Source organism: Sturnira hondurensis, unplaced genomic scaffold (assembly GCF_014824575.4).
Source record: "Sturnira hondurensis isolate 20B ecotype Veracruz unplaced genomic scaffold, ASM1482457v3 Scaffold0021765, whole genome shotgun sequence".
Lineage (NCBI taxonomy): Eukaryota > Metazoa > Chordata > Mammalia > Chiroptera > Phyllostomidae > Sturnira > Sturnira hondurensis.
This window is the reverse complement of record NW_028094396.1, coordinates 1199109-1221364: the sequence shown is the minus strand read 5'-3', so window position 1 is coordinate 1221364 and position 22256 is coordinate 1199109. Positions and strand designations below refer to the sequence as shown.

Genomic DNA, 22256 nt, shown 5'->3' with positions numbered 1-22256 from the left:
GCAAGAGGAAAGGAGAGAGTTACCTACAAAGGAGTGCCCATAAGGTTATCAGCTAATTTCTGAAAAGAAACTACAGATAAGAAGGGGCTGGAAACAAGTATTTGAAGTCACAAAAACTAAGGACCTACATCCAAGATTACTCTATCCAGCAAAGCTATCACTTAGAATGGAATGGCAGATAAAGTCCTTTCTAGATAAGGTCAAGTTAAAGCAGTTCCTCATTACTAAACACTTATTATATGAAATGTTAAAGGGTCTTACCTAAGAAATAGAAGATCAAAACTATGAACAGTAAAATGACAGCAAACTCACAACTAGCAACAGCTGAACCTAAAGAAACAATAACAACTAAGCAAACAAAGTATTTATTGAATGTTTGCAACTTAGCAAATGCAGGGTATTTTAAGAGGTGTAAGCACCACAAACATTTTTGTTTTTTAAAGATGTTTGTTTTCCCCCAGAGCCTATAATTCTAAGTGACCAAGAAATAGCCAACATTTTGGGTGTACAGTTCAAAACACTGGTGATCAGGATGCTCACAGAATTAGTTGATTTTAGCCACAAATTAGAGGAACATATGAAGGCTAAACTGATTGAAATGAAGGGAAATGCACAGGAAACCAATAGTGATGGAAAGGAAACTGGGACTCAAATCAAGGGAGTGGAACAGAAGGAAGAAAGAAACAACCAAACAGAAAAGAAGGAAGAAACGAGAATTCAAAAAAATGAGGAGAGGCTTAGGAACCTCCAAGACATCTTTAAACATTCTAACATCTGAATTATAGGGGTACCAGAAGGGGAAGAGAAACAGCCACGAGTGGAAAACTTATTTGAACAAATAATAAAGGAGAACTTCCCCAGTCTGGCAAAGGAAATAGACTTCCAGGAAATCCCGGAAGCTCAGAGAGTCCCAAAGAAGTTGGACCCAAGAAAGAACGCACCAAGGCACATCATAATTACATTAACCAAGCTGAAAATGAAGGAGAGAATCCTAGAAGCAGCAAGAGATAAGGGGACAGTCACCTACAAAGGAGTGCCCATCAGACTGTCAGCTGATTTCTCAAAATAGACCTTACAGGCAAGAAGGGGCTGGAAAGAAGTATTCCAAGTCATGAAATCCAAAGACCTACATCCAAGATTGCTCTATCTAGCAAAGCTTTCATTTAGAATGGAAGGGCAGATAAAGTGCTTCTCAGATAAGATCAAATTGAAGGAGTTCATCATCACCAAGCCCTTATTATATGAAATGTTGAAGGGACATATCTAAGAAAAAGAAGATAAAAAAGATGAACAGTGAAAGGACAGCAAACTCACAGTTATTAACAACCACACCTAAAACAAAAGCAAACTAAGAGGACAGCTAGATCAGGAGAGGAACCATAGAAATGGAGATCACATGGAGGGTTAGCAACGGGAGTGGGAGGAGGAGAAGCGGGGAGAAGGCACAGAGAATAAGTAGCATATATGGTAGGTAGAAAATAGACAGGGGGAGGGCAGGAATACTATGGGAAATACAGAATCTAAAGAACTTGTGACTCATGGACATGAATGAAAGGGGGGGAATGGTGGGGGAGGGGTGTTCAGGGTGTAGGGGAGTGAAGGAGGGGAATGGGACAACTGTAATGGCATAATCAATAAAATATATTTTTTAAAAAAGATGTTTGCTTTCTTGGTGGTGGCAGAGGACAAAAACTTATATACATTAAATAATGGGATATGGAACCAGATAATTGATTGTATGGGCCTGGTAGTAAGCATAATATTTATTCAAACAATAGGGATCACGAAAGGCTTCATGGGAAAGGAGGAACCTGATGGAGGCCCGACTAGAGTTTCCTCCCTTGAGAACAGCCAGGTCCAGTGTCCAGTGGGAGACTGACCCACTGGCCAGGGGGATGGTGATGAGGTGGACCTGATGAGAAAAGGAGGCTGAGGAATTATGGGAAATAAGGCTGGCTGATGTCATTTTCAAATATTTGTTTAAAACCATGTTTCAAATTAAAAAAAATAAATTATGACTCTCAGGCAAATATAAAATAAAATGTACTGAAGATTTTATTTAACTCATTTAATTAGTGGAGGAGTCACTAACATGTTGAAGAGCAGTTGAGATGCTAGGAATGGATCCTGGGTGAATATGGAACAAGTCCATACATTAAAATTCAGGTAATTTCACAAATAAATGTAAGGGTAAGTTTGCTAGGTTAGACACAAAACTGAATAATGTCTTGTAGGACAGCAAGTCTGAATCTTTTGGATTACCTGTGCCACTGGACAGAAGTTATTTGCATCTCTACTGGGAAAAAAATCTGCGAGTTACCATGTAACCACTAATTCTGGGACATTTAATATCTCTAATCAATAGTAAACTGAGTAGAACTAAATACATTCACCTAGATGGTCCTTGGGTAGCCTTTGTTCCATATAACATTGAAAGGACCTACTGCCCACTTGTTTTTCTCTTTCCAAGTTTTAGATAATTTTTTTTAATAGTGACCTTCAAAGAAATGGAGGAAACCAGGTTTGCTTCAGTGCCCTTTCAGGGATCTGAGGTGGAACCCCTGGGCATTTTTGTTCTCTGTTTAGTTCCTGAGTAACTCAAAGAGAAGTTCAGCTGTCTCTTAGGCCCAGAACCCCATCTTCTTCTCGCCATAATCTCTTCATTTTAGTTACCACTGCCGATCAGCTGGCTCCAGGCTTGGGGGTGGGTGTTCATTCTCCCCTCTGCATGATGGTGGAGAGGTGGATGAGAAGAAACAGCTGGCTGAGGCAGGGTTCCCCGCGGAAGGGCTCTTTAACCCTTCGCTCTCCCCAGGGCCCATGCTGGCAAGGGTGAGCGGGGTCCTCAGCGCCCGCCCCGCCACTCTGCCAGCAGGCTCCTGGTGCTTGTCTCTCTGTCCGACTCTTTCTACTGAGAACTACTTGTCAGTGTGTTGCAGGTGCCATGTATATCACTGGCTTCGCTGAATCCATCTCAGATGTACTGAGCCTCAGGAATATCTGGGCTGTGCGCGGAATTTCAGTCGTGGTGCTTCTGGCCCTGCTGGGGATTAACCTAGCGGGTGTCAAATGGATCGTCCGCCTGCAGCTGCTGCTGCTGCTCCTGCTGGCTGTGTCCACACTGGACCTCGTGGTGGGCTCTTTCACACACCTGGACCCAGGTAAGCCTTGGGAGTTCAGCGGATGGCCTTACAGGGTCTGCACTGGCTTCTATAGATGGGAGTCCGCAAGACCACCCGCCGCGTGCTCTGCGTGCTGCAGCGTGCTGATCGCGGGGCGGGGAGTGGGTGCCTGGGAGCAGCTGCCCAGGCACTAAAGCCGCTCCTCACATAGGTGTCTTCACTTAGCGCATTTCCCACGTTTCTTTCTCTTTTCTCTATATTATAAAAACCAGACAGTTCAGCAAGACAATCAAACTGAACTGGATTGATAAACATCGAATTCACAATGGCGATTAGGTGTGTGGGCAAAAATAGCTCTGGGCAAAGGAAATAGACTGTAATTTTATCTGTCGTACTTAAAAATTATTTAAAAGAATTTGATGTCAATATAACAAATGTTAACAATTGTCATTTAGGGGGGATGGAGACACATCTAGGTTTGATTATAATTTTGTTTATTCGATTTTTTTCAAAGTAAAAATGTGCATCTATTAATTAAGTTTAAAGAAAGAAAATAAGCAGCCAGGTACAGTCTGCAGTGCTGGGAATCGGCGTCGAACGCTGCTCACCAAGGGAGGATCGCTGCCCAAGCCAGGTCTCCTCAGCCTTGGGGGTGCTGGGCAGCTCTCACCCTCAGTCCTCTGGCTTTGAGTGGGAAGGCTGTACCCAGACTGGCCATAACTTAGTAGCTTTCCGATTTGAGTTCGTAACGCATCAAAAAGTCTTTCTCTCCAGAGTACAGAGCTATTCCTAGGATGCTGTAGAAAAAAGTTAACTGCCCGATAATTCACACTTCAGGGACTCTGTCTTTATGTGGTGCTAGCAAACCAGGCATCTGTATTGGAATGGAGACATGGGAGGTGAGGTCACCAGCTGTGTTAAAATAAAAAAAAAAAGGAAAAAGGAAGAGGAAAAGAAAGAAAAAAACTGATCCACATTACAGTCACCTCTAATGGTGGTGGTGATGGCAGCTGCCTTCAACGGAGCAGTGATATGCTGGGCACTTTGTTAGCACCTCATATGGCTGATGTCATGTGATCCCTACCCTAACCTCATGAGGGAACAGTTATACCCATTTTACAGATGAGGAAACTGGAGCTCGGAGATTATATAATTCATGGTGATACATGGCAGAGCTGGGAATGCAACTAGACTATGGGACTGTAAACCCAGCTGTTCTCTGAGTGGCAGGCGGGGCCTGTCTNCTAATGGTGGTGGTGATGGCAGCTGCCTTTGACGGAGCAGTGATATGCTGGGCATTTTGTTAGCACCTCATATGGCTGATGTCATGTGATCCCTACCCTAACCTCATGAGGGAACAGTTATACCCATTTTACAGATGAGGAAACTGGAGCTCGGAGATTATATAATTCATGTTGATACATGGCAGAGCTGGGAATGCAACTAGACTATGGGACTGTAAACCGAGCTGTTCTCTGAGTGGCAGGCGGGGCCTGTCTTCATACTCCTGGCTGTCTTTTCATGGTAGCAGCTCTGCTTTGCCCCCTCAAGGCTGCCCTTGACCTGAGTTTTCTTGGGGCTTGTATTTCATAAAAATGTTGGTTGAACAATGGTAAGAATTTAGTTAGTCCGACACACTGATCTGGCCTTACCTCTTCTTCATACATTAAAATTCTTCTTTTAGAAAGTAGTCACTCCCCTGAGCTCCCAGAGTGTCCCCTACCGGTGACTCTGGCACCAACTCCCTCCAACCCCGGGCCTTCCAGGCTGCCCCAGGACCCAGCATGTGCATTAGGGGCCCCACTCCGATGCTGAGGCCTAACGCAGAGTCCAAACAGATCACTTGAAGCCTGGGCCTTGCAGCTTGCTAAATATGTGGAGCATCTTCATGGGAGGGAGGGGAGGGGTGATTTATTTTTCCTGGCCTTGCGCTGCCCCATAGAGACAGACAAGCCACATCCTGAGGGAGACCTGCGGCCTGTCTGGTCGTCAAACTGCCAGTGAAGGAGGGAGAGGGTCTGCTAGTCCACTTGTCTCCCTGATTCCTGGCTGCTTTCCGCCTCCATCTAGGTGGTGGTTGGATGGGCACAATTAGTGAAATTGCAGGGAGATGCTCTGGCCTCTTTGAAACCTCACAGGGCTGATGTATTTTCCTTCCTGATTAGAACTTTTCTTGGCTGCTTTTGTAAGTTACTTGAAATATTTCTTCTTCCTTCTGGCCATTACATTAGCAGGGTGTAGTGTGAAAAGAAATTTATTTTCCATCCTTCCCATAGCAACTAGCCCCTCTAATAATCTGTTTTTGGTATCACCAATGTTTTACATGGGGCTACTTTTTTGTGTGGTTAAAAACCCAAACTTGAACTAGATCATAAACCTTTAGAATGAATTTAGCAGAATAATTTCAACTCCTTTAAAAATGCCATATACATAGACATTTGAAAAAAGGCCAGAAGAAAGACTGGAAGGAATTATGTCTATGTGTTTACGGCGATTGTCCTTCGTTCTTCCTTCTGGTCCATTCCATTGATTTGAGTCCCAGTTTCCTTTCCATCGCTATTGGTTTCCTGGACATCTCCCTTCATTTCAATTAGTTTAGCCTTCATATGTTCCCCTAATTTGTGACTATAATCAACCAGTTCTGTGAGCATCCTGATAAATAGTGTCTTGAACTGTGCTTCTGAGAGGCTGGCAATTTCTCGGTCGCTGAGAGTTATCAGCTCTGAGACTTTGAGTTCTTCTTGTGCCATCTTTTGGGCTGTTCATGCCTGTTCCGTAGCAGGATCGGAGCCCTAAAGTGTTCACTAGAGCAGGGCAACTCAGTCGCTGGGTTGTGACGTTGTATGTGGGGGTGGGGTCAAAGAGGAACAATTGTGTCCTGACTTCCGCCTGCTGTCGCGGCCCCCACCGGCACCGCAGCCACCACCTTCACCAGGCCCACACGTTTCATTCTACTGCACGCGAGTGTGCCACCGCCGTCAGCCCTCCACCACTGGGTTCGCCCCCTGGGGCCTGCACGGTCCGTCTCACTGCACGAGAATGTGCGACCGCAGTCAGTCTGCCCCACACCCTGACTGGTTCCGGGCTGCCTGCTGGCCTAGGTCGGGGGATCTGTCCTGCCCAACCCAGCTCCGCTGCTGGCTCCGCCTCTCTTACCGTGCCCGTTGAATGGTTCGTAGTTGTCGGACTTCCGTATAATTCAGTTTTCTGTTCTTTGGGTGTGTCGTAGTTCTCCAAACCTTTGTTGTATTCAAACTTGGCTGTGGGAGAAGGCACAGTGTTTCCACCTATGCCTCCATCTTGGCGGAAGTCTCTGTTTATTGATTTTAGATTGGTTGTTATACTCCTTTTGGTTGTGCGAGGAAGTGAAGGTTTTCTACCTATGCCTCCATCTTGGATGGAACTCCTTTAATTCATTTTGAATTTATTCTTTTGTGTGGCACAAGAAGGTGGTCATTAATTAGGATAATTTTATTTATATTTGTATTGCTACCTGTCTATAATCTACAATTTTTTGTTTAGATTTTCTTACTTTAAAAAAAATATGTCATTTATTTTTTTTTAGAGGGAGGGGAAGGGAGGGAAAAAGTGAGGGAAAGAAACACTGACACATTAGTGAATCATCAGTCAGTTGCCTCTTGTACGCCCCCAGCTGGGGACCTGGCCCACAACCTGGGCATGTGCCCTGACTGTGAAAATAACCAGCAACCTTTCAGTTCACCGGCTGGCATGCCATCCACTGAGCCACATCCACCAGGGCAGGTTGTCTTACCACTTAATGACTTGATTCAATATAAAACAAATACTGACTTAGCTTTTATTAATGCTAGATAATGTTTGTTATATATGTTGAAAAAATTTTCCTATGTCATTTGTTCTTTTAAGTTAATTTTTATAGGTAATTAAAATCACACCACACACACACACATATGTTCATTTTGAGCCAAATCATATACTCTGATTGCTTTCTTTTTGTACATCTTTCAACTTTTCCTGGAGTTAAGCTTACTCCATGTATTAGTTTCCTAGGGTTGCCTTAACAGATAGTCACAAACTGGGTGGCTTAAAGCAACAGAAATGTATCCCCTCACAGTTCTAGAGGCCAGAATTCTGCAGTTAAGGTGTTGGCCAATCCAGCTCCCTACAGTCTAAGGTGGAATCCGTCCTAGCCTCTTCCAGCATCTGGTGGCTCCAGACATTCCTTGGCTCGTGGCCGCATCACTCCTCTGTCTTCACATGGCCTTCTCCTCCTCTTGTGTATCTTATAAGGACAACTTGTCTCTGCAAGTACGTTCGACTTGGATAATCCAGGATAATTTCATCTCGACATCCTTAACTCAGTTACATCTGCGAACACCTATTTTCCAAATGAGGTCCCATTCACAGGTTCTTGTGGTTGGGACATGGGCCACAATTCAGTCACTACCATCATTTTTTGGTCTGTTTTATTTTCTAGGTTTGTGTCACCATTTTAAAGAAATTCCTTACTGAGCTTTCAGATACTTATGGGCATTTTTTCCCAGTGCTCCTTATGCTATGTCTTCTCCTAGAGACGCCGTTCTCACCATCCGTCTCCTGGATGCACGCTCTCGGGCAGGCTCACAGCGGCAGTGCTGGTACCTGCCTTTGCTGCTCCCAGGTCTTGGTCCCAGTTGCCTGGGCGCCAAATCATCCCCTTCTGTTTATCACAGAAAAAGTCACTTTTCCATTTTCATATGTAATTGGTGGGAGATAAAACTCTAAGCTGAAAGTAGTTGTCCCCTAGAATTTTGAAGTCATTGTTGCTCTGCCTTCCCGTAGCATCCAGTAGTTTGAAGCCTGCTCTGATTTCTGCCATTGGATGGGTAACCTCTTTCTTCACCTCACCATACTTAGGAGCTTCCCTTTGCCCTTGAGGTTCTAAAATTTCACAGTGAGAACTTAAAAAAAAAGATTTTATTGATTTATTTTTTTTTAGAGATGGGAAGGGAGGGAGAGAGAGGGAAAAAACATCCACGTGTGGTTGCTTCTCTAGTGCCCCCTACTGGGGACCTAGTCCGCAACCCAGGCAGCGATCAATCAAACCAGCGATCCTTTGGTTCACAGGCCTGCACTCAATCCACTGAACCACACCAGCCAGGGTACAATGAAAACTTTTATTCACTGGCCTGGGCATTTTAATCTCAAATTTTCAATTATTTCTTTGACAATTTCTTCTCCTTTGTTTTCTGCAGTTTCAAATTTTTAATTATTTTCTTGAATTCTGACTACTTGGGTGTTGGAGCTAGCTCCTGCTCTGGACTTTCTGTTACTATTATTTTTCTAATCTCTCTCCTATAGTTTATCTCTCCCCGCCCCCACCCCACTGTACTTTATGGGAGACTTCCTCAACTTTATTTCCAGCCTTTTTACTGACTTTTTTGTTTTGGCTCTCCTTAATTTCCAAGAACGCTTTGTTCCCCAAGTATTAATTTCAAAATCACATCCTGTTTTTGCTTAATGGATATAGTATCCTCTTTTGACTTGTGCAGGCTATAAATGATCAGGATTTTATTTTCTTTTGAAATTTCTTCTGCTCTTTATGTTGTCTATTTTATCCCGGATTTCTTTGCTTCTGTTGTCTTGTTTTGTTTTCAGTGTTACTTCCTGCAGACTTTCTTCAAAGGCCTGGTAGTCCGTGGTCATTCATTCACTGTAAAGGCGGCATTGGAAGGCTGACCGGAAGTTCTATGCTGACCGGAGTGGGCGGTGGTCGTGGCAGGAGGACATCACTGTGGTGATCCCTTGGCAAGCTGGGCTGTTTCCGTGAAAGTTTCCCGATGTCAGTTTATGCAGGTCTTTCCTCCAATGCAGTTCACGTTCTCCAGAGAATTCTCCAACCTCCTGCCAGGGGCTCGCCTGGCTGCCCCAGTTCTGGGAGCGGGGTGGAGGTCAGGGAGAGGGGTCAGAGACAGGGTGCAGACTTTCATTAGTCTTAGGTTTTTTCATCTGGCAGCTCTTTCCCTCCCCCCAAGTCACTACGCCACATCTCTCATTTCATCTCCAAAGTCCCCGTAACAGTGGGTCCTACTCATCAACTCCATTTCCTCCCCTCCTGACTCCTTAGCCTGCACATAGGCAGTGGGTTCCCGTTCCTTTCCCCACCTCCTTTCCAAAATAAGCATCGCTGTGCATGGCCCTGTCTCTTCCAAAATAAGCATCACTGTGCACGGCCCTGTGGAGACAGGGCACTCCATTACCGTAAAACGCTAAATAGCATGACAACTTAATTGAAACAAGGCATTCTCCAGCACTGATTTGGCTTCGACCTCCTAAAATGTCATTTTCGTAAGGTTATATTTTCATTAATGTAAGCTACGTGTCATGCCAAAATGATTTTATTGCCAGAGAAGTGAGGCAAATACAGAGAAAATATATTGTAGAAAATAAGGCAACATGTGGCATGTTTTAATTCTATATTCTACATTTAGAACGAAATTATGCCTTTCCAAGCTTAACTTTTTGGTTATTTAAAGAGGCTGTTGCCTGGCCTGATGCTGTACTGCTCTCCACGCCACAGCCCCTGTGGCACCCTCACTCTGCCCTAGCCCTCAGCCTCGGCCGGGCGAGGCTCCCGTACCACGGGCGACAGGGGTGGGCACAGTTCACCTCATGCTGAGACCCGCAGGTAGGAGCTGGCTCTGCTTGCCAACGCAGGCAGCTAGTGATAGGCTGTAAGAAGACCAAGACAGCTGCTTAGGAGCCGTGTAAGGAATGGGTCAAGCACGCCTGACTCCGCCCTCTGCCGAAATTGCTCTACCTGAGGCCCCACTGACCTTGAGGTCTCCAAATCTAGCACCTTTGCTCACTTCTTATTCCTGACCCCTTCTGCACTGTTGACTGTTGTCACAGTCCATTTGGGCTGCTCTACAAAATGCCACAGATTGGGTGGCTTATAAATGGCAGCCATTTATGTATCACAGTTCCGAAGGCCAGAAGTACAAGATCGAGGCACTGGCAGGTGTGGTGTCTGGTGGGGCCCCTTTCCTAGTTCAGATGGCGTCTTCTCATTGAGTCCTCCCAGGGCTGAAGGGTGGAGTCTCCCTGGGGACTCATTTTTAAGGCACTAATCCCATTCAAGAAGGTTCTACCTTCATGACCTAATCCACCTCTCCAAAGCCCCCCTCCCCATAATTGGGCATTAGGTTTCAATGTATAAATTTTAGGGGGTGCAAACATCCATTTTACAGCAATCACCTGTGCTGATTTGAATAGTCTCTTCCTACCTCTTCTAGGATACCACACTGTCTTGGCTTCCTCCTCAGTCTTCCTGTCCCCTCCTGTGCGCAGGGGGACCACAGGCTCAGTCACCCCTTCCTCAGAGGGGACCTGTGAGGAGGACTCTGCTGCTCCAGCTTTTTTAACCGAGCACCCATGTCACCAGCTCCCATTGGATGCCTGAGCATCACCTTGAATTAAAGACAAGCAAAGCTGAAGTCCTGAATTTCTGCCTGCTCCCTTTGTTTGCCTTCTCCTCCTCACCGCTGCCCTGCTCCCAAAACAAAAACAAAACAAAACAATAAGCAAACAATTAGCTTATCTTCTGAATGTCCATTGCATTTGGCCAAGCCTGGAAGGTGTGGGGTTAACTTTTATTTCTCTGTCTAGTTAAACCCTCCTATTCTTTTCAACCCTGCAGCTCTCACTCTGGATCAGCAGATGTTTTTTTTTTTATGTGGGCCACTTAGATGATATCCCCATCTAAATTTATACTGCCGGGATCTTCCTTTCGGTCGGCTCCTCCTATCTCCTGTGGGCAACCAACCCCTCCTATGCGCTGAAGCCAGACTCCCTCCCCTAGAATAGTGCTTGGCTTATGTCTCTCCCCAGCTTAAACATCTCCAGTAGCTTTCTGTTGCAAATAAGACAAAATCCAAACCCAGTACGCTGCATGGTCTATTCCTAAATCGCTTGTTTCGTTATGTTTCTAGTTTCACACCTTTCTGAACCTCCCTCTTCCCCTAAATACATGTGCTCGCTGGTTTATAAATGCACGTGAATGTGGCTGTGCTTCGGTGTCTGGAGTTACTTTCACCACGCCCTGCTTGGCTTGTTCTCGTTCTTAGGTGAAGTGGTCAGTGGGGGCTGTGCATGAAGACGTGGACTGAAATTCAGGATTCCGTGTGGTCTTGAGCAAGGAGAGATGTTCCAAGTCTCAGTTTTCTCATCAGTAAAAATGAGGCTAAACATATTTACATTTTTGGTTCGTGTTCCTGCCTGTCTCGGTGTGGCTGCTGGGCCCACGCAGATCGGCTGGGTAGGTGGCCACAGAAGCCTGCTCAGGCCCCCAGGGATGTTACCGAGGGCATTTGCAAGTCTGGTTCCTCATTAAAAGTTTAAAATATATACTAATGAAATATTTCAAATACACAGGAAATAATATAGCAGATGCTCATTACCCACCCCCAAATTTAATGGATAATATTTTGCCAGTTTTTCCTTAGATCTCTTTTAAAAATAAAAATAAAAATAAAAATAGCATTATGGACACGATTGAAGCTACGCTTTCATCCCCCTTCTCCTTTCCCCCAGGTAACAAATATTCTGCGGTTGGTGTGTGTCCTTCCCACATGTTCTTATTTTCCTAACAGTTGTCGAGAGTCATATTCAGTCTCCACTGTTATTCAGTGTTTACAGATTTTATAGCCATTGTATTATCCGGCATGTACCCTGTCATTGGATAATTATTAATGGCAGATAAATGAGTCAACTTACAATTTGCTTTTCTCACACACAGCATTTTTGCTGTTCCCCTGTGTTATGACATGCCGAGCCTTTCACTCACTTTAACTGCTGTGTGTCATGGGAGACACAGGCAAGTGAACGGACAATCACTGAGCAATGACAAGTACTGGGATGGGGTTTGCACAGGGCACCTGGGGGGCCCCGGGGGCTCATAACCCAGCCTGAGCATCAGGAAAGGTATTCCAGAAGAGTGACCTTGAGCTGAGTGTTCAGGGAATACAGGATTTAGCCAGGGGACCCAGGGAAGGAAGTCCCTCTCACAGTGAGGACACTATACAAAGACCCAAGAGCCTGCTGTGCGGGGGAGATGAGAGCGCCCTGCCTGTGAGGAGCAGCTGGCTCCGGCTCCGGGAAGGCCTCCTCCGCTGCTCCAAGGGGCTGGGGCTCTGTCTTCGGGGCGGTGGGAAGTGTGCTGTCAGTCTCATGTTTTAGAAAATTCGTTCTGCCCACAGTATGGAAAATCGATGGCTTGAGCTAAGGATAAAGAACGGAGGCAGGAAACTTATTTGACAGGCAACGATGCAGTGCCTCTGGGGATGGCCAGGGAGGGCCAGTTTAAAGAGCGGTGAGGATGGCAGGGACGAAGCTGAGGGAAGAGACACGGCCCCCATGAGGCTGGCTGGCTGGTGGCATCACGCACTGGGATTTGGGAGGAATCTGGCAGTAGGAACGGAGGTGGGGGGAGGGCGAAGTTAGTGAGAGTTTGAGCAAAGCCCCAGGTGGAGATGACTAGGAGAGAGCTAAATATGGCGGTCCAGAGCTCTGAGGTGCGGTCAGGGCTTGTGAGTCTGTAGCATCATCTTCCCAGCCAGGTATGTTCCAGAACCTTCATTGCACTCTCCCTTTCCCCTGTGGTGGTGTTGCAAGCAAATGTTTCACAATATAGTTTTTCCTATAAGTCAGACCTCCAACCACCCCACCCCTCCCACTTGGGTTGTCTGACCTGGGCCTTAGGAACTGAATGGGTTGGGCCACCTGTACTGCCATCAGCCCTACAGGTATCCGTGGCACCAAGGACTAACAGCAAGTCCAACACAGATGACTACGCTGTTCACTCTGCTTTTATTAATGAAGATTCAATCCAAGTCTATAATAACACGAATACTCAGAAACAACCAGCGATAACATTGCACAAAAGGATTGGGGGGGTCACAAACTCGAGTCCCAGGAGTCCAGATCCCAGTCCCAGTCCAGAAGGCAGCCAGTCAGGGTCTGTCAAGGCAGTGTCTGCGGCGACTTCAGAGTCAGCTAGAGCAGGGTCCACCGAGCAGCAGGTGCTGTTGTCTCCCTCCCGGCTTTCTCAGCTGTCTTTTCGAAGGCCTTCGCTTTCATGTTCTTGTATGATGCAACGCTGCACCAGCCCTTGATTGACACATGTTGCCTTGTGCCACCTTGAGAAGCACATGCTGATGACGTCTCTCTGCTGTGCGTGCTCTCAGAGGGCGGCGTTTCGCCCAGCTAGGCACGTGCTTCCCTACCTCCTGGGGCTGCACATGCTCCAGGGGTGGCGCTGTCCCTCTGAGGCATTGCTTCACTGCGCGTGTCCTAAACACGGCTTCTTAGTTGACAGGACTGAGGCCACTAGTTCAGCCCTGATGTGCACAGGGTGGGGGGAAGGGCTTTCCAGGCCAAGGGGGCAAGGGCTGCCCCGAAATACCTGCAGTGCCCAGGGTGGCCTCTGTGTGGAGTCCTGATGCTGGCTGTTTGTTTTCTGGCCTCTCAGGCCGGATGGAGCCTTGTCCCAGGCCAGTTCACTCAGCCGTTCTTTCTGCCCCAGGAGGCCCTGGGAGGAAACACAGACTCCTCTGTGCGGAGTGGTTTGGGGAGTCCTGGCATTTGGATTTTGCTTGTGGGCTGGTTGAGCATGTGGTGCTATGTGGCAGGGCTGCTGCTGCTGCTCCCACTGCTTCAGGGACCCTCACAAATGACCCTGTAAAGGGGATGAGACAGGCTATGTTCTGCATGGGACAGGTGCAGGAATGGTGACCCAGGGAGGTGAAGGAATTTCCAAGAACACAGGCTTTGGTTCCCAGCCCCCTTCCTGGCCCAGTGTTTTCTTGGAAAGCTGATGAGCACTTTATTTTTGTAAAAGATTTCATTTATGTATGTTTAGAGAGGGGAAGGGAGGGAGAAAGAGAGGGAGAGAAACATCAGTGTGTGGTTGCTTTTCATGTGGCCCCTACTGGGGACCTGGCCTGCAACTCAGGCATGTGCCCTGACTGGGAATCAAACTGGCCACCCTTTGGTTTGCAGCCTGTACTCAATCCATTGAGCTACGCCAGCCAGGGCTGATGAGCACTTTAAATGAGAGCACCTTTCCTCCCAGCCCCTGTCCTTGGGGCTTTCAACCCTGCCTGCACCGAAAAGGCACCAGAGGAGCCTCGGGGGAGAAAGAAGCCCAGGTCCCATTCGGACCACGGCAGTCAGCACCTGGGGCAGGGCCTCCTGGTCTGTATTCTCAGGTGCTGCAGATGATTCCATCGCGCAGCCCACGCTGAGGTCCATTGCTTGGCCCCTGCTCATGTAGGTCTCTGCTGCACTCTCGGACAGGCTCAGTGGAGTAAGAACCAAATGTGGTCACTCCAAGCACCTTGCTGCTCAGGCTGGCAGAAACCTGGAGACAAAGACCCACGAGCTCCCAGCACTGGGAGCAAGCACAGGGCACGGACAGGAGCTTTTCAGTTAACATGTCAGGAGTGGCTCCTCCTCCTCTGCATTTCTCACTTGACCAGCAGCCTGACGAGGGCCACATGCATCGCAAAACCTGCTCCTTTGTATGTGGGGGGGGTGTATGGGAGAACCAGTCATGAGCACCAACTCTGTGTCAGGCACTTTACCTATATTATTCTGTTTTGTCCTTGAGACATCCCAGGGCTATTATATGGGGGATGGTTATTCTTTCTTTACAGGCAAGGAAGTTGAAGCCCCTATAGGGGCAACTTGCCTGAGATTTCACGGGAATGTGACCAGAGCCCTTGACTCCAGCGCGCTGATCTGTGGTTTCCAGGCACGTCCTGGCTCTGGCAGGCCCTTAGAGGAAGGCGGCACGGTGCTCCCCCGCCTTCGGGTCAAGGGGAAACTTGCTGTTCTCTCTCTGCTGGGCCCTCGCATGCCTGGTCAGAGCTAGGCCAGGTCAGAGCCAGAACCAGGTACTAAATGTCTAAAGCATGGCTCTCAAATGCCACACAAGGAATAGTGACCACAGACCGTCTCCGCTGACTGGGATTGAATTCAAGTCCCACGTCTGGCCGGGCAGGACACCGGTTAGGACGGAGGCTGCTCCCTGCACAGCCCGATGCTTACCGTCGGGTCAGCAGGTGCCACCCTTCTCCCAGAAGAGCAGAGGGGTGACCTGTGCACAGGGGGACCCTAAAAGGGACCCTGCTGATGGGAGCCAGGCTGCTCGGCCGTCAGCGCTCCACATTGTTGGCCTCAGGCAGCTTGCCCCTCATGCAGGTGAGAGTTTCTGCACTTTCCGAGGTGATTGCTTGGAAAGTTGTGTTAACTCAGAGATGTAAAAGGGCTACTGGACCCTGGTGGGGGCAGCAGAGCCTCTACTGGAATTTGGGGCTGTAGTAAAAGGGACGAGAAGCAGCGAGTAGCATTTTAAGCTCATAGACTCCTCCCTGCCGTTTCTCTCTTCCCATGCCTTTCTGATGCCCATTTTTCCCTCCCTGTTTTCTGGTTTCCTCCTCTGATCGCCTTCCCTTTTCCCCTCTACCTCTATCCATTGCAGAATCCTTGGGCTCAACTGTCATAAGAGGGTCTCTGACTCAGGCTGGGTCCTTTTTGGTGCCTTAATCCCTCTTTGCCAACATGCATGTAAGTTAGTTACTATCTAATTGAACACTCATTTCATTGTAGACTGTTACTAAGCAGATTTCTGAAGGATCCAGGAGTGGATAGCATTGATGATTCAGTGAAAAGTATTCATTCAGTAGATCAGAGTTCATGGCCAGCCTGCCATCTGGGGGTGACAGGACCTGTTCTCGGGTCCAGAAAGTGGCCCTGAGTCTGGAAGCCCTTGCCTGTGCTCAGGAAGTGAAGCTCAGAGACACACTGAGGCCAGGTGACCTCCCGTGTACTCCCTTCCTCAGACCCTGTGCTGGCTTCGTCAGGACACTGTCCCAGGGACCTGGCTCATGGAAGCTGAGCTGCCTGGCAGAGAGGTGGTCTCACTGGGGCTCCAGGACAGTCCAAGGTGCCAGGGTTACCCCCAGGCGGCCTGTCCCAGCAACACAAATGTCCCTAGACACAGAAATATATCTCAGTCACCTATGTGTCTCCAACTCCAGCACAGGGCTTTACAGCTGTAGGTGCCTAAGATGTTTGTTGAGTGAACGAATGAAGAATGAACCAAACAGATTAAAGAAAGTACAAGGGAAAGGCTCTGGAACGCGCCTGGAGGTGTGGAATGCCCCAGCCCCTTCACCTCTTATCTCAGTCGCCTAGGAGATGGACACTACCCAGGCCTCCCTTCAGAGAGGCGCCAACCTTCCTGTTCTGGCGGGGGTGCTCAGGTACTCTGTCTGCAGAGGCTGCTGCTGGCGGGAGACACCACCGTGCCTGTGAGGAGGGCCTGGCCCAGGGCGGGGGCAGGTTGCAAGTTCAGTCAAAGTGTCTTGGGAAGGAGGAAGGAAGGAAGGAAGGGTTGCAGCCGAAAAGAGAATGTGGCTTTGAAAGATTTCCTCCTGGATTTTCTGTTTGCTAGGCATGGAGATGCTTAGGGCGGCATTAAAGACCAGCCAGAAGAGTGTGGGTGAACCACTGGTAAAATCACAGCACAGGCCTTACCTGCAGCAGGTCGGCAAGGACAGTTCTGTCTGGGGGTGCCTGCGTGCCAGAATGACGCCGCAGCCTCTGCTAATAACAGCTCCGAATCCCTAGAACATTTTCTTTTCTTTCTTTTTTTTTTTAAAGAAGAGCACATGTGCTTTGCATTACATGGATCCACTGAAGACGTGTGTCCAGATGGCTGGGACAGGAGTCTCCTGACCCATTCTTTCCGACTGCAGGTTTGCAAAGAAGACGAGGGACCTGGAGATGGTGGCCAGAAATTCCTCTGGGCGGGCTGGAAGTGGGTCGGGGACTTGCTGATGTGAAACAGGCATGGCGGTCAAACCGATGGGTCAGAGAGCAAAGCCAACTTGGTCTTGAACAAAATCTCCCTTTGCTCCTGAACCATACACTGAGCAAGGCCAGTTTAGGGGGGTGGAAATAAGGGTTCCCATTTGTTAAAAAAGAGAAGATTGTTTCTCCCCAGGCTTTTCCAGTTATAGCACATAGAATTGCAGTGACCTCATTTTTGACCGATGGCCAGTGCATTAAACTGTCTGGTGGAATAATCTATTGACTGGGCACCTGCCAATTGTCTGCGGTAGGAACTAGTTTAGGCATATGTTTTAGAAAGTGATAACATTGTTACAGGCCCGGCCTAGACATGGGATGGGAGCCCAAGCAGGTCGGCGCTAGCACTGAAGTCAGTTTTGGATGATAGGTTGTGTTTTCAGAAGACTCGCTGCCCCATGACTGACCTCCCTCCCCTGCACTGATTACATGGTATTTAAGGGCAAACCACCACCCACTTAGAGTCCCAGGTCTTAGGAGAGTTGAATCTGAATGATGGGCCTGATTCTGTGGGTGAGAAAACTTAGGCACAGAGAGATTGTGTGGCCTTTGCTGGGTCACACAGAGCCACAGTTGGAACCTGGTCCCCCAACTCCCAATCCAGTGCTGTCTGCCCTGTACCCCAAAGTGGCCCTGAGTGCCAAGTGACTGTGTTTACAGTGAGTCATTGCTCACACCAGTGTGTCGACTCTGCTCCGAAGGGGTCCTTTATGAAGCCGGTTGCTAAAGGAGGCAGCTATACTGTTTGACAGCCGCGCCTGCGAGCTAAGTTAGCCACGTTTAGGAACCGTGTCTCAACCCTGGGTGCGAAAAGCCTTAAACAAGCTGTTACAAACACCACCTGCTCCATCCAAAGCGCATCTGCAAGCAGTGGCTGGCTGAGAGACGGCGAAGGCGGTGGAGCGCCGGGAGGCCCCCAGAGAACAGGAGCGGCAAGGCCTGGCACGCACGGACCTCTGATGGAAATCACTTCCGTTATTTCTACAGAACAATGGTTGCCATGCACGCATTTATAGTAATAACAATAACTAACCTTTACTGAGTGCGTTGTATATGGTAGGCATTTTTTATGTGCTTTACCCAGATTTATTTATCCACCCTTTAAAAGAAGAGGTGGTTAAACACGATTATCCCCATTTGTAAAATGGGGACACTGAGGTTGCGCAAGTTAAGTGCCTTGCCCACGGCTGCATTGTTAGCAGAGCTGAGAATCAAACCCACGTAGTCCAGCTTCAGAGCCCGATCTCTTAAGCACTGTATTATGTATTATATGTCTCTTGAGAATCTTATGATTTTAGACTTAGGCCTAAGCCTGAAATGGGCAACGTATGGTCCTTGGCTTAATTTAATCTGGTTTCCATATCTATTTTTAAAACACAATATAATTTACGCCTGATATTAGGAAAATGCGAAGAAGATTTTCAAAATCTTTATAGAAAGTTTATCCAAGTCTCACAAAATGGAGATACTACTTCATAAAGACCAACAATTATGTTTTTCTCTACAAAAGGAAGTACAACAGTTAGCAGAGAAAGAACATGGGCTGGGTATTTACTCCTAAATGGGAAACACCAAAAGCATGTCCAATATTTACCTTAAAACTAACTTCTTCAATTATTTCGTTGTAAACATATCTTACGTGTAGGAGAGTGGTGAAAGCGAAGGGCTGCCTGGGCACCCAAGTCCAGAAAGAGCAGGCTGCTGGTCCCCTGGCACCCCCCCGCCCCGCCCCCCGTGGCTCCTCCCCAGGCGCATGTCTCTCTTTCCCCGTCAAGCAGTGATTGTCAGCCTTCTGGTTGTTCAGGTCTCCGCCTTTCCCAGGATTGTACGAGACGCAGCAGGTTCTAGACGCCTGGAGGAATGTGTTGGGGAAGTGAGCAGCTCTGTGTTTCTATATCGAAGTTCATCACTGTCTACCTCTAGCCCTCAGGAGTAGGCCAAAGCAGAACTCTTGTATGGGGTGAAGCATCAGGCCAAGGAGGGGAGAGCGGCCACTTAATATTCAAGTTCACGATCAGTTGAGCTAGGTGTAGACAAGGCCCTGGGGTAGGTTCGTCCCAGTATTTTGACCTCGGGTTGAAAACTAAGTGCCGTGGATGTCTGCAGAGGCCTTCGCGACGACAGCCTTCGAGGTGGGTGCAGTTCCCTGTTTGGGCGTGGGCAGTCCCCTCTGCTCCTGCGCACAGCGGTCACCGGGATCTCCGGTCGCCCTCCTTCCTCTCTCTTCTCTGTTGGATGTCCTGTTGCTGAATCTCACGCCATCCTGATCTGCTCTCTTGTTTTGGATGGAAATCTTCTGGGAACTTCTTAAGAAAGAGTACATGGGAGATAAATAGGTTGAGACTTTCTATGTCTGAAAATTCGGTTTTATGTGCTCCCTTGGTTGATAACAGCTGCATAGCAAATGCGAGGCTGGAAACTGTTTTCTCTCAGACCTCTGCTCGCTTGTTTTCTTGCTTCTAGAATTGCTATTGAGTAGTTAAAGCCATTCTGCTTCATAATCTTTACATGTAACTGTAAAGTAGTAGGAAGTTATTTTTGTCCCCAGTTTTCTGAAATTTTTAAATGACGTGCTATCACGAGGGTCTGTTTACGTTCTGCTGGGCACTTGATGGGCCTTTTCTGGTCTGGTAACATATCTTTCAGTTCTAGGAAATCTTGGATTATTTCAATTGATGACTTCTTCCCCGCCACTCTGTTTTCTCATTCTGGTACTTTTACAATTTAGATAGTGAATGTTCTAATTATTTCTTACCTATTTTTATCTTTACTTTTTGAGAGATCTCCTCAGCTCAATCTATAGTTCCTTTTATCAACATCTTCATTTTGCTATTGTGTGTTTAATAATCAAGACCTTTTTCAGTTGTCTGAATGTTACATTTTATTGTTTTAATAACATTCTCTTTTTTGTTTCATGGATGCAGTTCCTTCTGTTAGCTCTCAGAGGATTTATATGATACATTTTTTTTAACTTTTGTTATTTCTGCATAGTTTCCGCTTCCCCTAAGCTGCCTTCTCCTCTTTGTTTTGGGTCTTTATCGTCCGTGAGAGGGATTTATCAGACCTCTGGTAATTCTTGGCTTTCAGCTCATGATTAAGAGTAGGGAATAAAACAGCGATTGAACTACTGAGCACACACTTGGGTCTTGTCAGCGTTGAAGTGGGTGAGATCGTTGGGCTGGACTTGGGGCTGGGGACCTTCTCCTAGGGTTCTTACCTTTATGTGCTTCTTGAATGGTTTCACTTTCTCCAGAAAGGAGTCTTCCCATCTGCCTGAAGGGTGAGTCTGCCTATTCTTGTTGTGGCAGCTGAGGTGGAGAAAAGGCTGAGGGGAGGAGGCATCTCTGCTTTCAGTACCAAACAAACATTCACTCGATTTCCCTGGGCTAGGCCGGACACCCCCAGCCAAAGCCCTTGGTTACCCTCCCCAGAGAGCAAACCTGCAGGCTTCTGCTGGCTGGAGAGCACCAGGTGCCTGGTAGCAGGAGTGACTTCTCCGAGTTTCCATCTTGGTCTTCCTGCTTTAACCCACCATCCCTCACGCCCATATCCAGACCCCTGGTCTACCCGTCTGAGAGCTTGGGGAATTTTGTGGGGTACATCAGGCTGGTCCTCAGCTCTTCCCTCTGTTGACTTGACATTCCGTTTTCTCAGGTCCAATCTCAGTCCCACTGGACCATCTACTTTTCTAGCTTCTTAAATTTTGTTTCTGTTTTTCCCGTTCTTATGGATTGATATCCTTTATTTAAAAAAAAAAACCCTTGTCTTCCCTGGCTGAGGTGGCTCAGCTGGTGGGAGTGCTGTCCTGTAACCAAAATGTTGCACGTCCACCAAGCGAAAACGCCTTCTTCACGTGTCTCTTCTACAGTGTCGTCCCAAGCAACTTCCAAAGTCTCAGAAGCCTCGATTTAGAAAAGCATCGTTCAGGTGTCACAATAGGCCCCAGAATCAGAGGTCCGGGTATGTACAGGAGGCAACCAGTCGATGCTTCTCTTTGCATTGAGGGTTCTCTCTCGCCCTTTCCCTCTCTCTAAAAGCAATGAAAAAATATCCTCGGGCGAGGATAAAAATATTTAAAAATTAAAAATAAATAAAAACCTCTTTACTGCATCTGAGTGGGATTTGGGGAGAGAACAAAATTAGGCACGTGTGTTCAATCTGCCATCTTACCCTAGAGGTCTGGTGCAATGCTTTTAAATGACAAAATGTGTTCATTTTTCTTAATTAGGGAATTTTATTTACTTCCTCTCCTATAAAAATTAGCATTTTCCCCTATAAAGGAATATTAGTATATGTTTTTGTACAAGATGACTGTCTCTCTTGCTCTGGCAACCTCCACTGTCCTGTACTCAGGACGATAATTACTGTGTGAACTGTACCTCTGATCTGGGGGCCTATTGTGAGAACCCGAATGATGCTTTTTCAAGTCGAGGCTTCTGAAACTTTTGAAGTTGCTTGGGATGACATTGTAGAAGAGACATGAAGAAGGTATTTTCGCTTGGTGGATTGCTGCAACATGATTTGTGAGCCAGGGCCACCATAAATATTGGAGAATATTGTGATCGCCAGTAGGTGTGGCCTTGCGGGTTGATGCTTCACCGTGGCAATCAGAAACAGTGCATCAGCACTGCGAAAACCCTGCCCAGACTGGAAGAGCTTCCCTCCCTCATTTTCGAGTTTCCAGGCTGCGCAGACACAAGTTTTAGGTAGTGCTTCGGAAAAAATAGTGACTCGTGCCAGAAATATACAGGAACAGTGTCTAAGGAAAAAGCTTAAGTTGCCTGAAGAGGATTCTGGGATGGGCACCAGGGACCATGACGACTGAAAAGAAGCAGAGAAACCATCTGCATGGCAATGACACCTTAGGTTGAAACGGGAAAATGTGTTTTTTCCTGAGAAGACTCTTCCCTTTTACTTTTATTTTTAGTTTCTTTCTTTTCTCTTAATTTCTTTTTGTTGTTGTTGTTCTTTCCCTGTCTGCTTTGTTACTGTGCATTTTAAAGTTTCGTCTTGCCCATGTTCTTTCCTGACTCCATTTCCACACGTCCTTCCTTTGCCCCTTTGTCTCTTTACCTCCGCCTCTCATTGTCCCCACCCCACTTTTATTTCCCTCTCCTCTACTCTATTCAGTGAACAATAAAGGTTCCCCCGAGTGCCACTATGTGCAGACCCAATGCTAGAGGTTCAAACACACACAAGAAGAAGGCGCAGCCTCTCCCCTAACCAAATAACCACTACATGTTG

At 47.3% G+C, this 22256-nt stretch overlaps 1 protein-coding gene across 5 annotated transcripts in view; it reads left to right on the top strand.

The window, feature by feature from the left end:
• The window catches only part of SLC12A8 (solute carrier family 12 member 8), a 151195-nt gene that overhangs the window by 45464 nt on the left and 83475 nt on the right, over positions 1 to 22256 (top strand). For all 5 annotated transcript variants that reach the window (XM_037033681.1, XM_037033685.1, XM_037033680.1 and 2 more), the window contains one exon: positions 2930 to 3161. In XM_037033681.1, coding sequence (XP_036889576.1) covers positions 2930 to 3161 — 232 coding nt within the window. The remainder of the gene's footprint in view (positions 1 to 2929; positions 3162 to 22256) is intronic.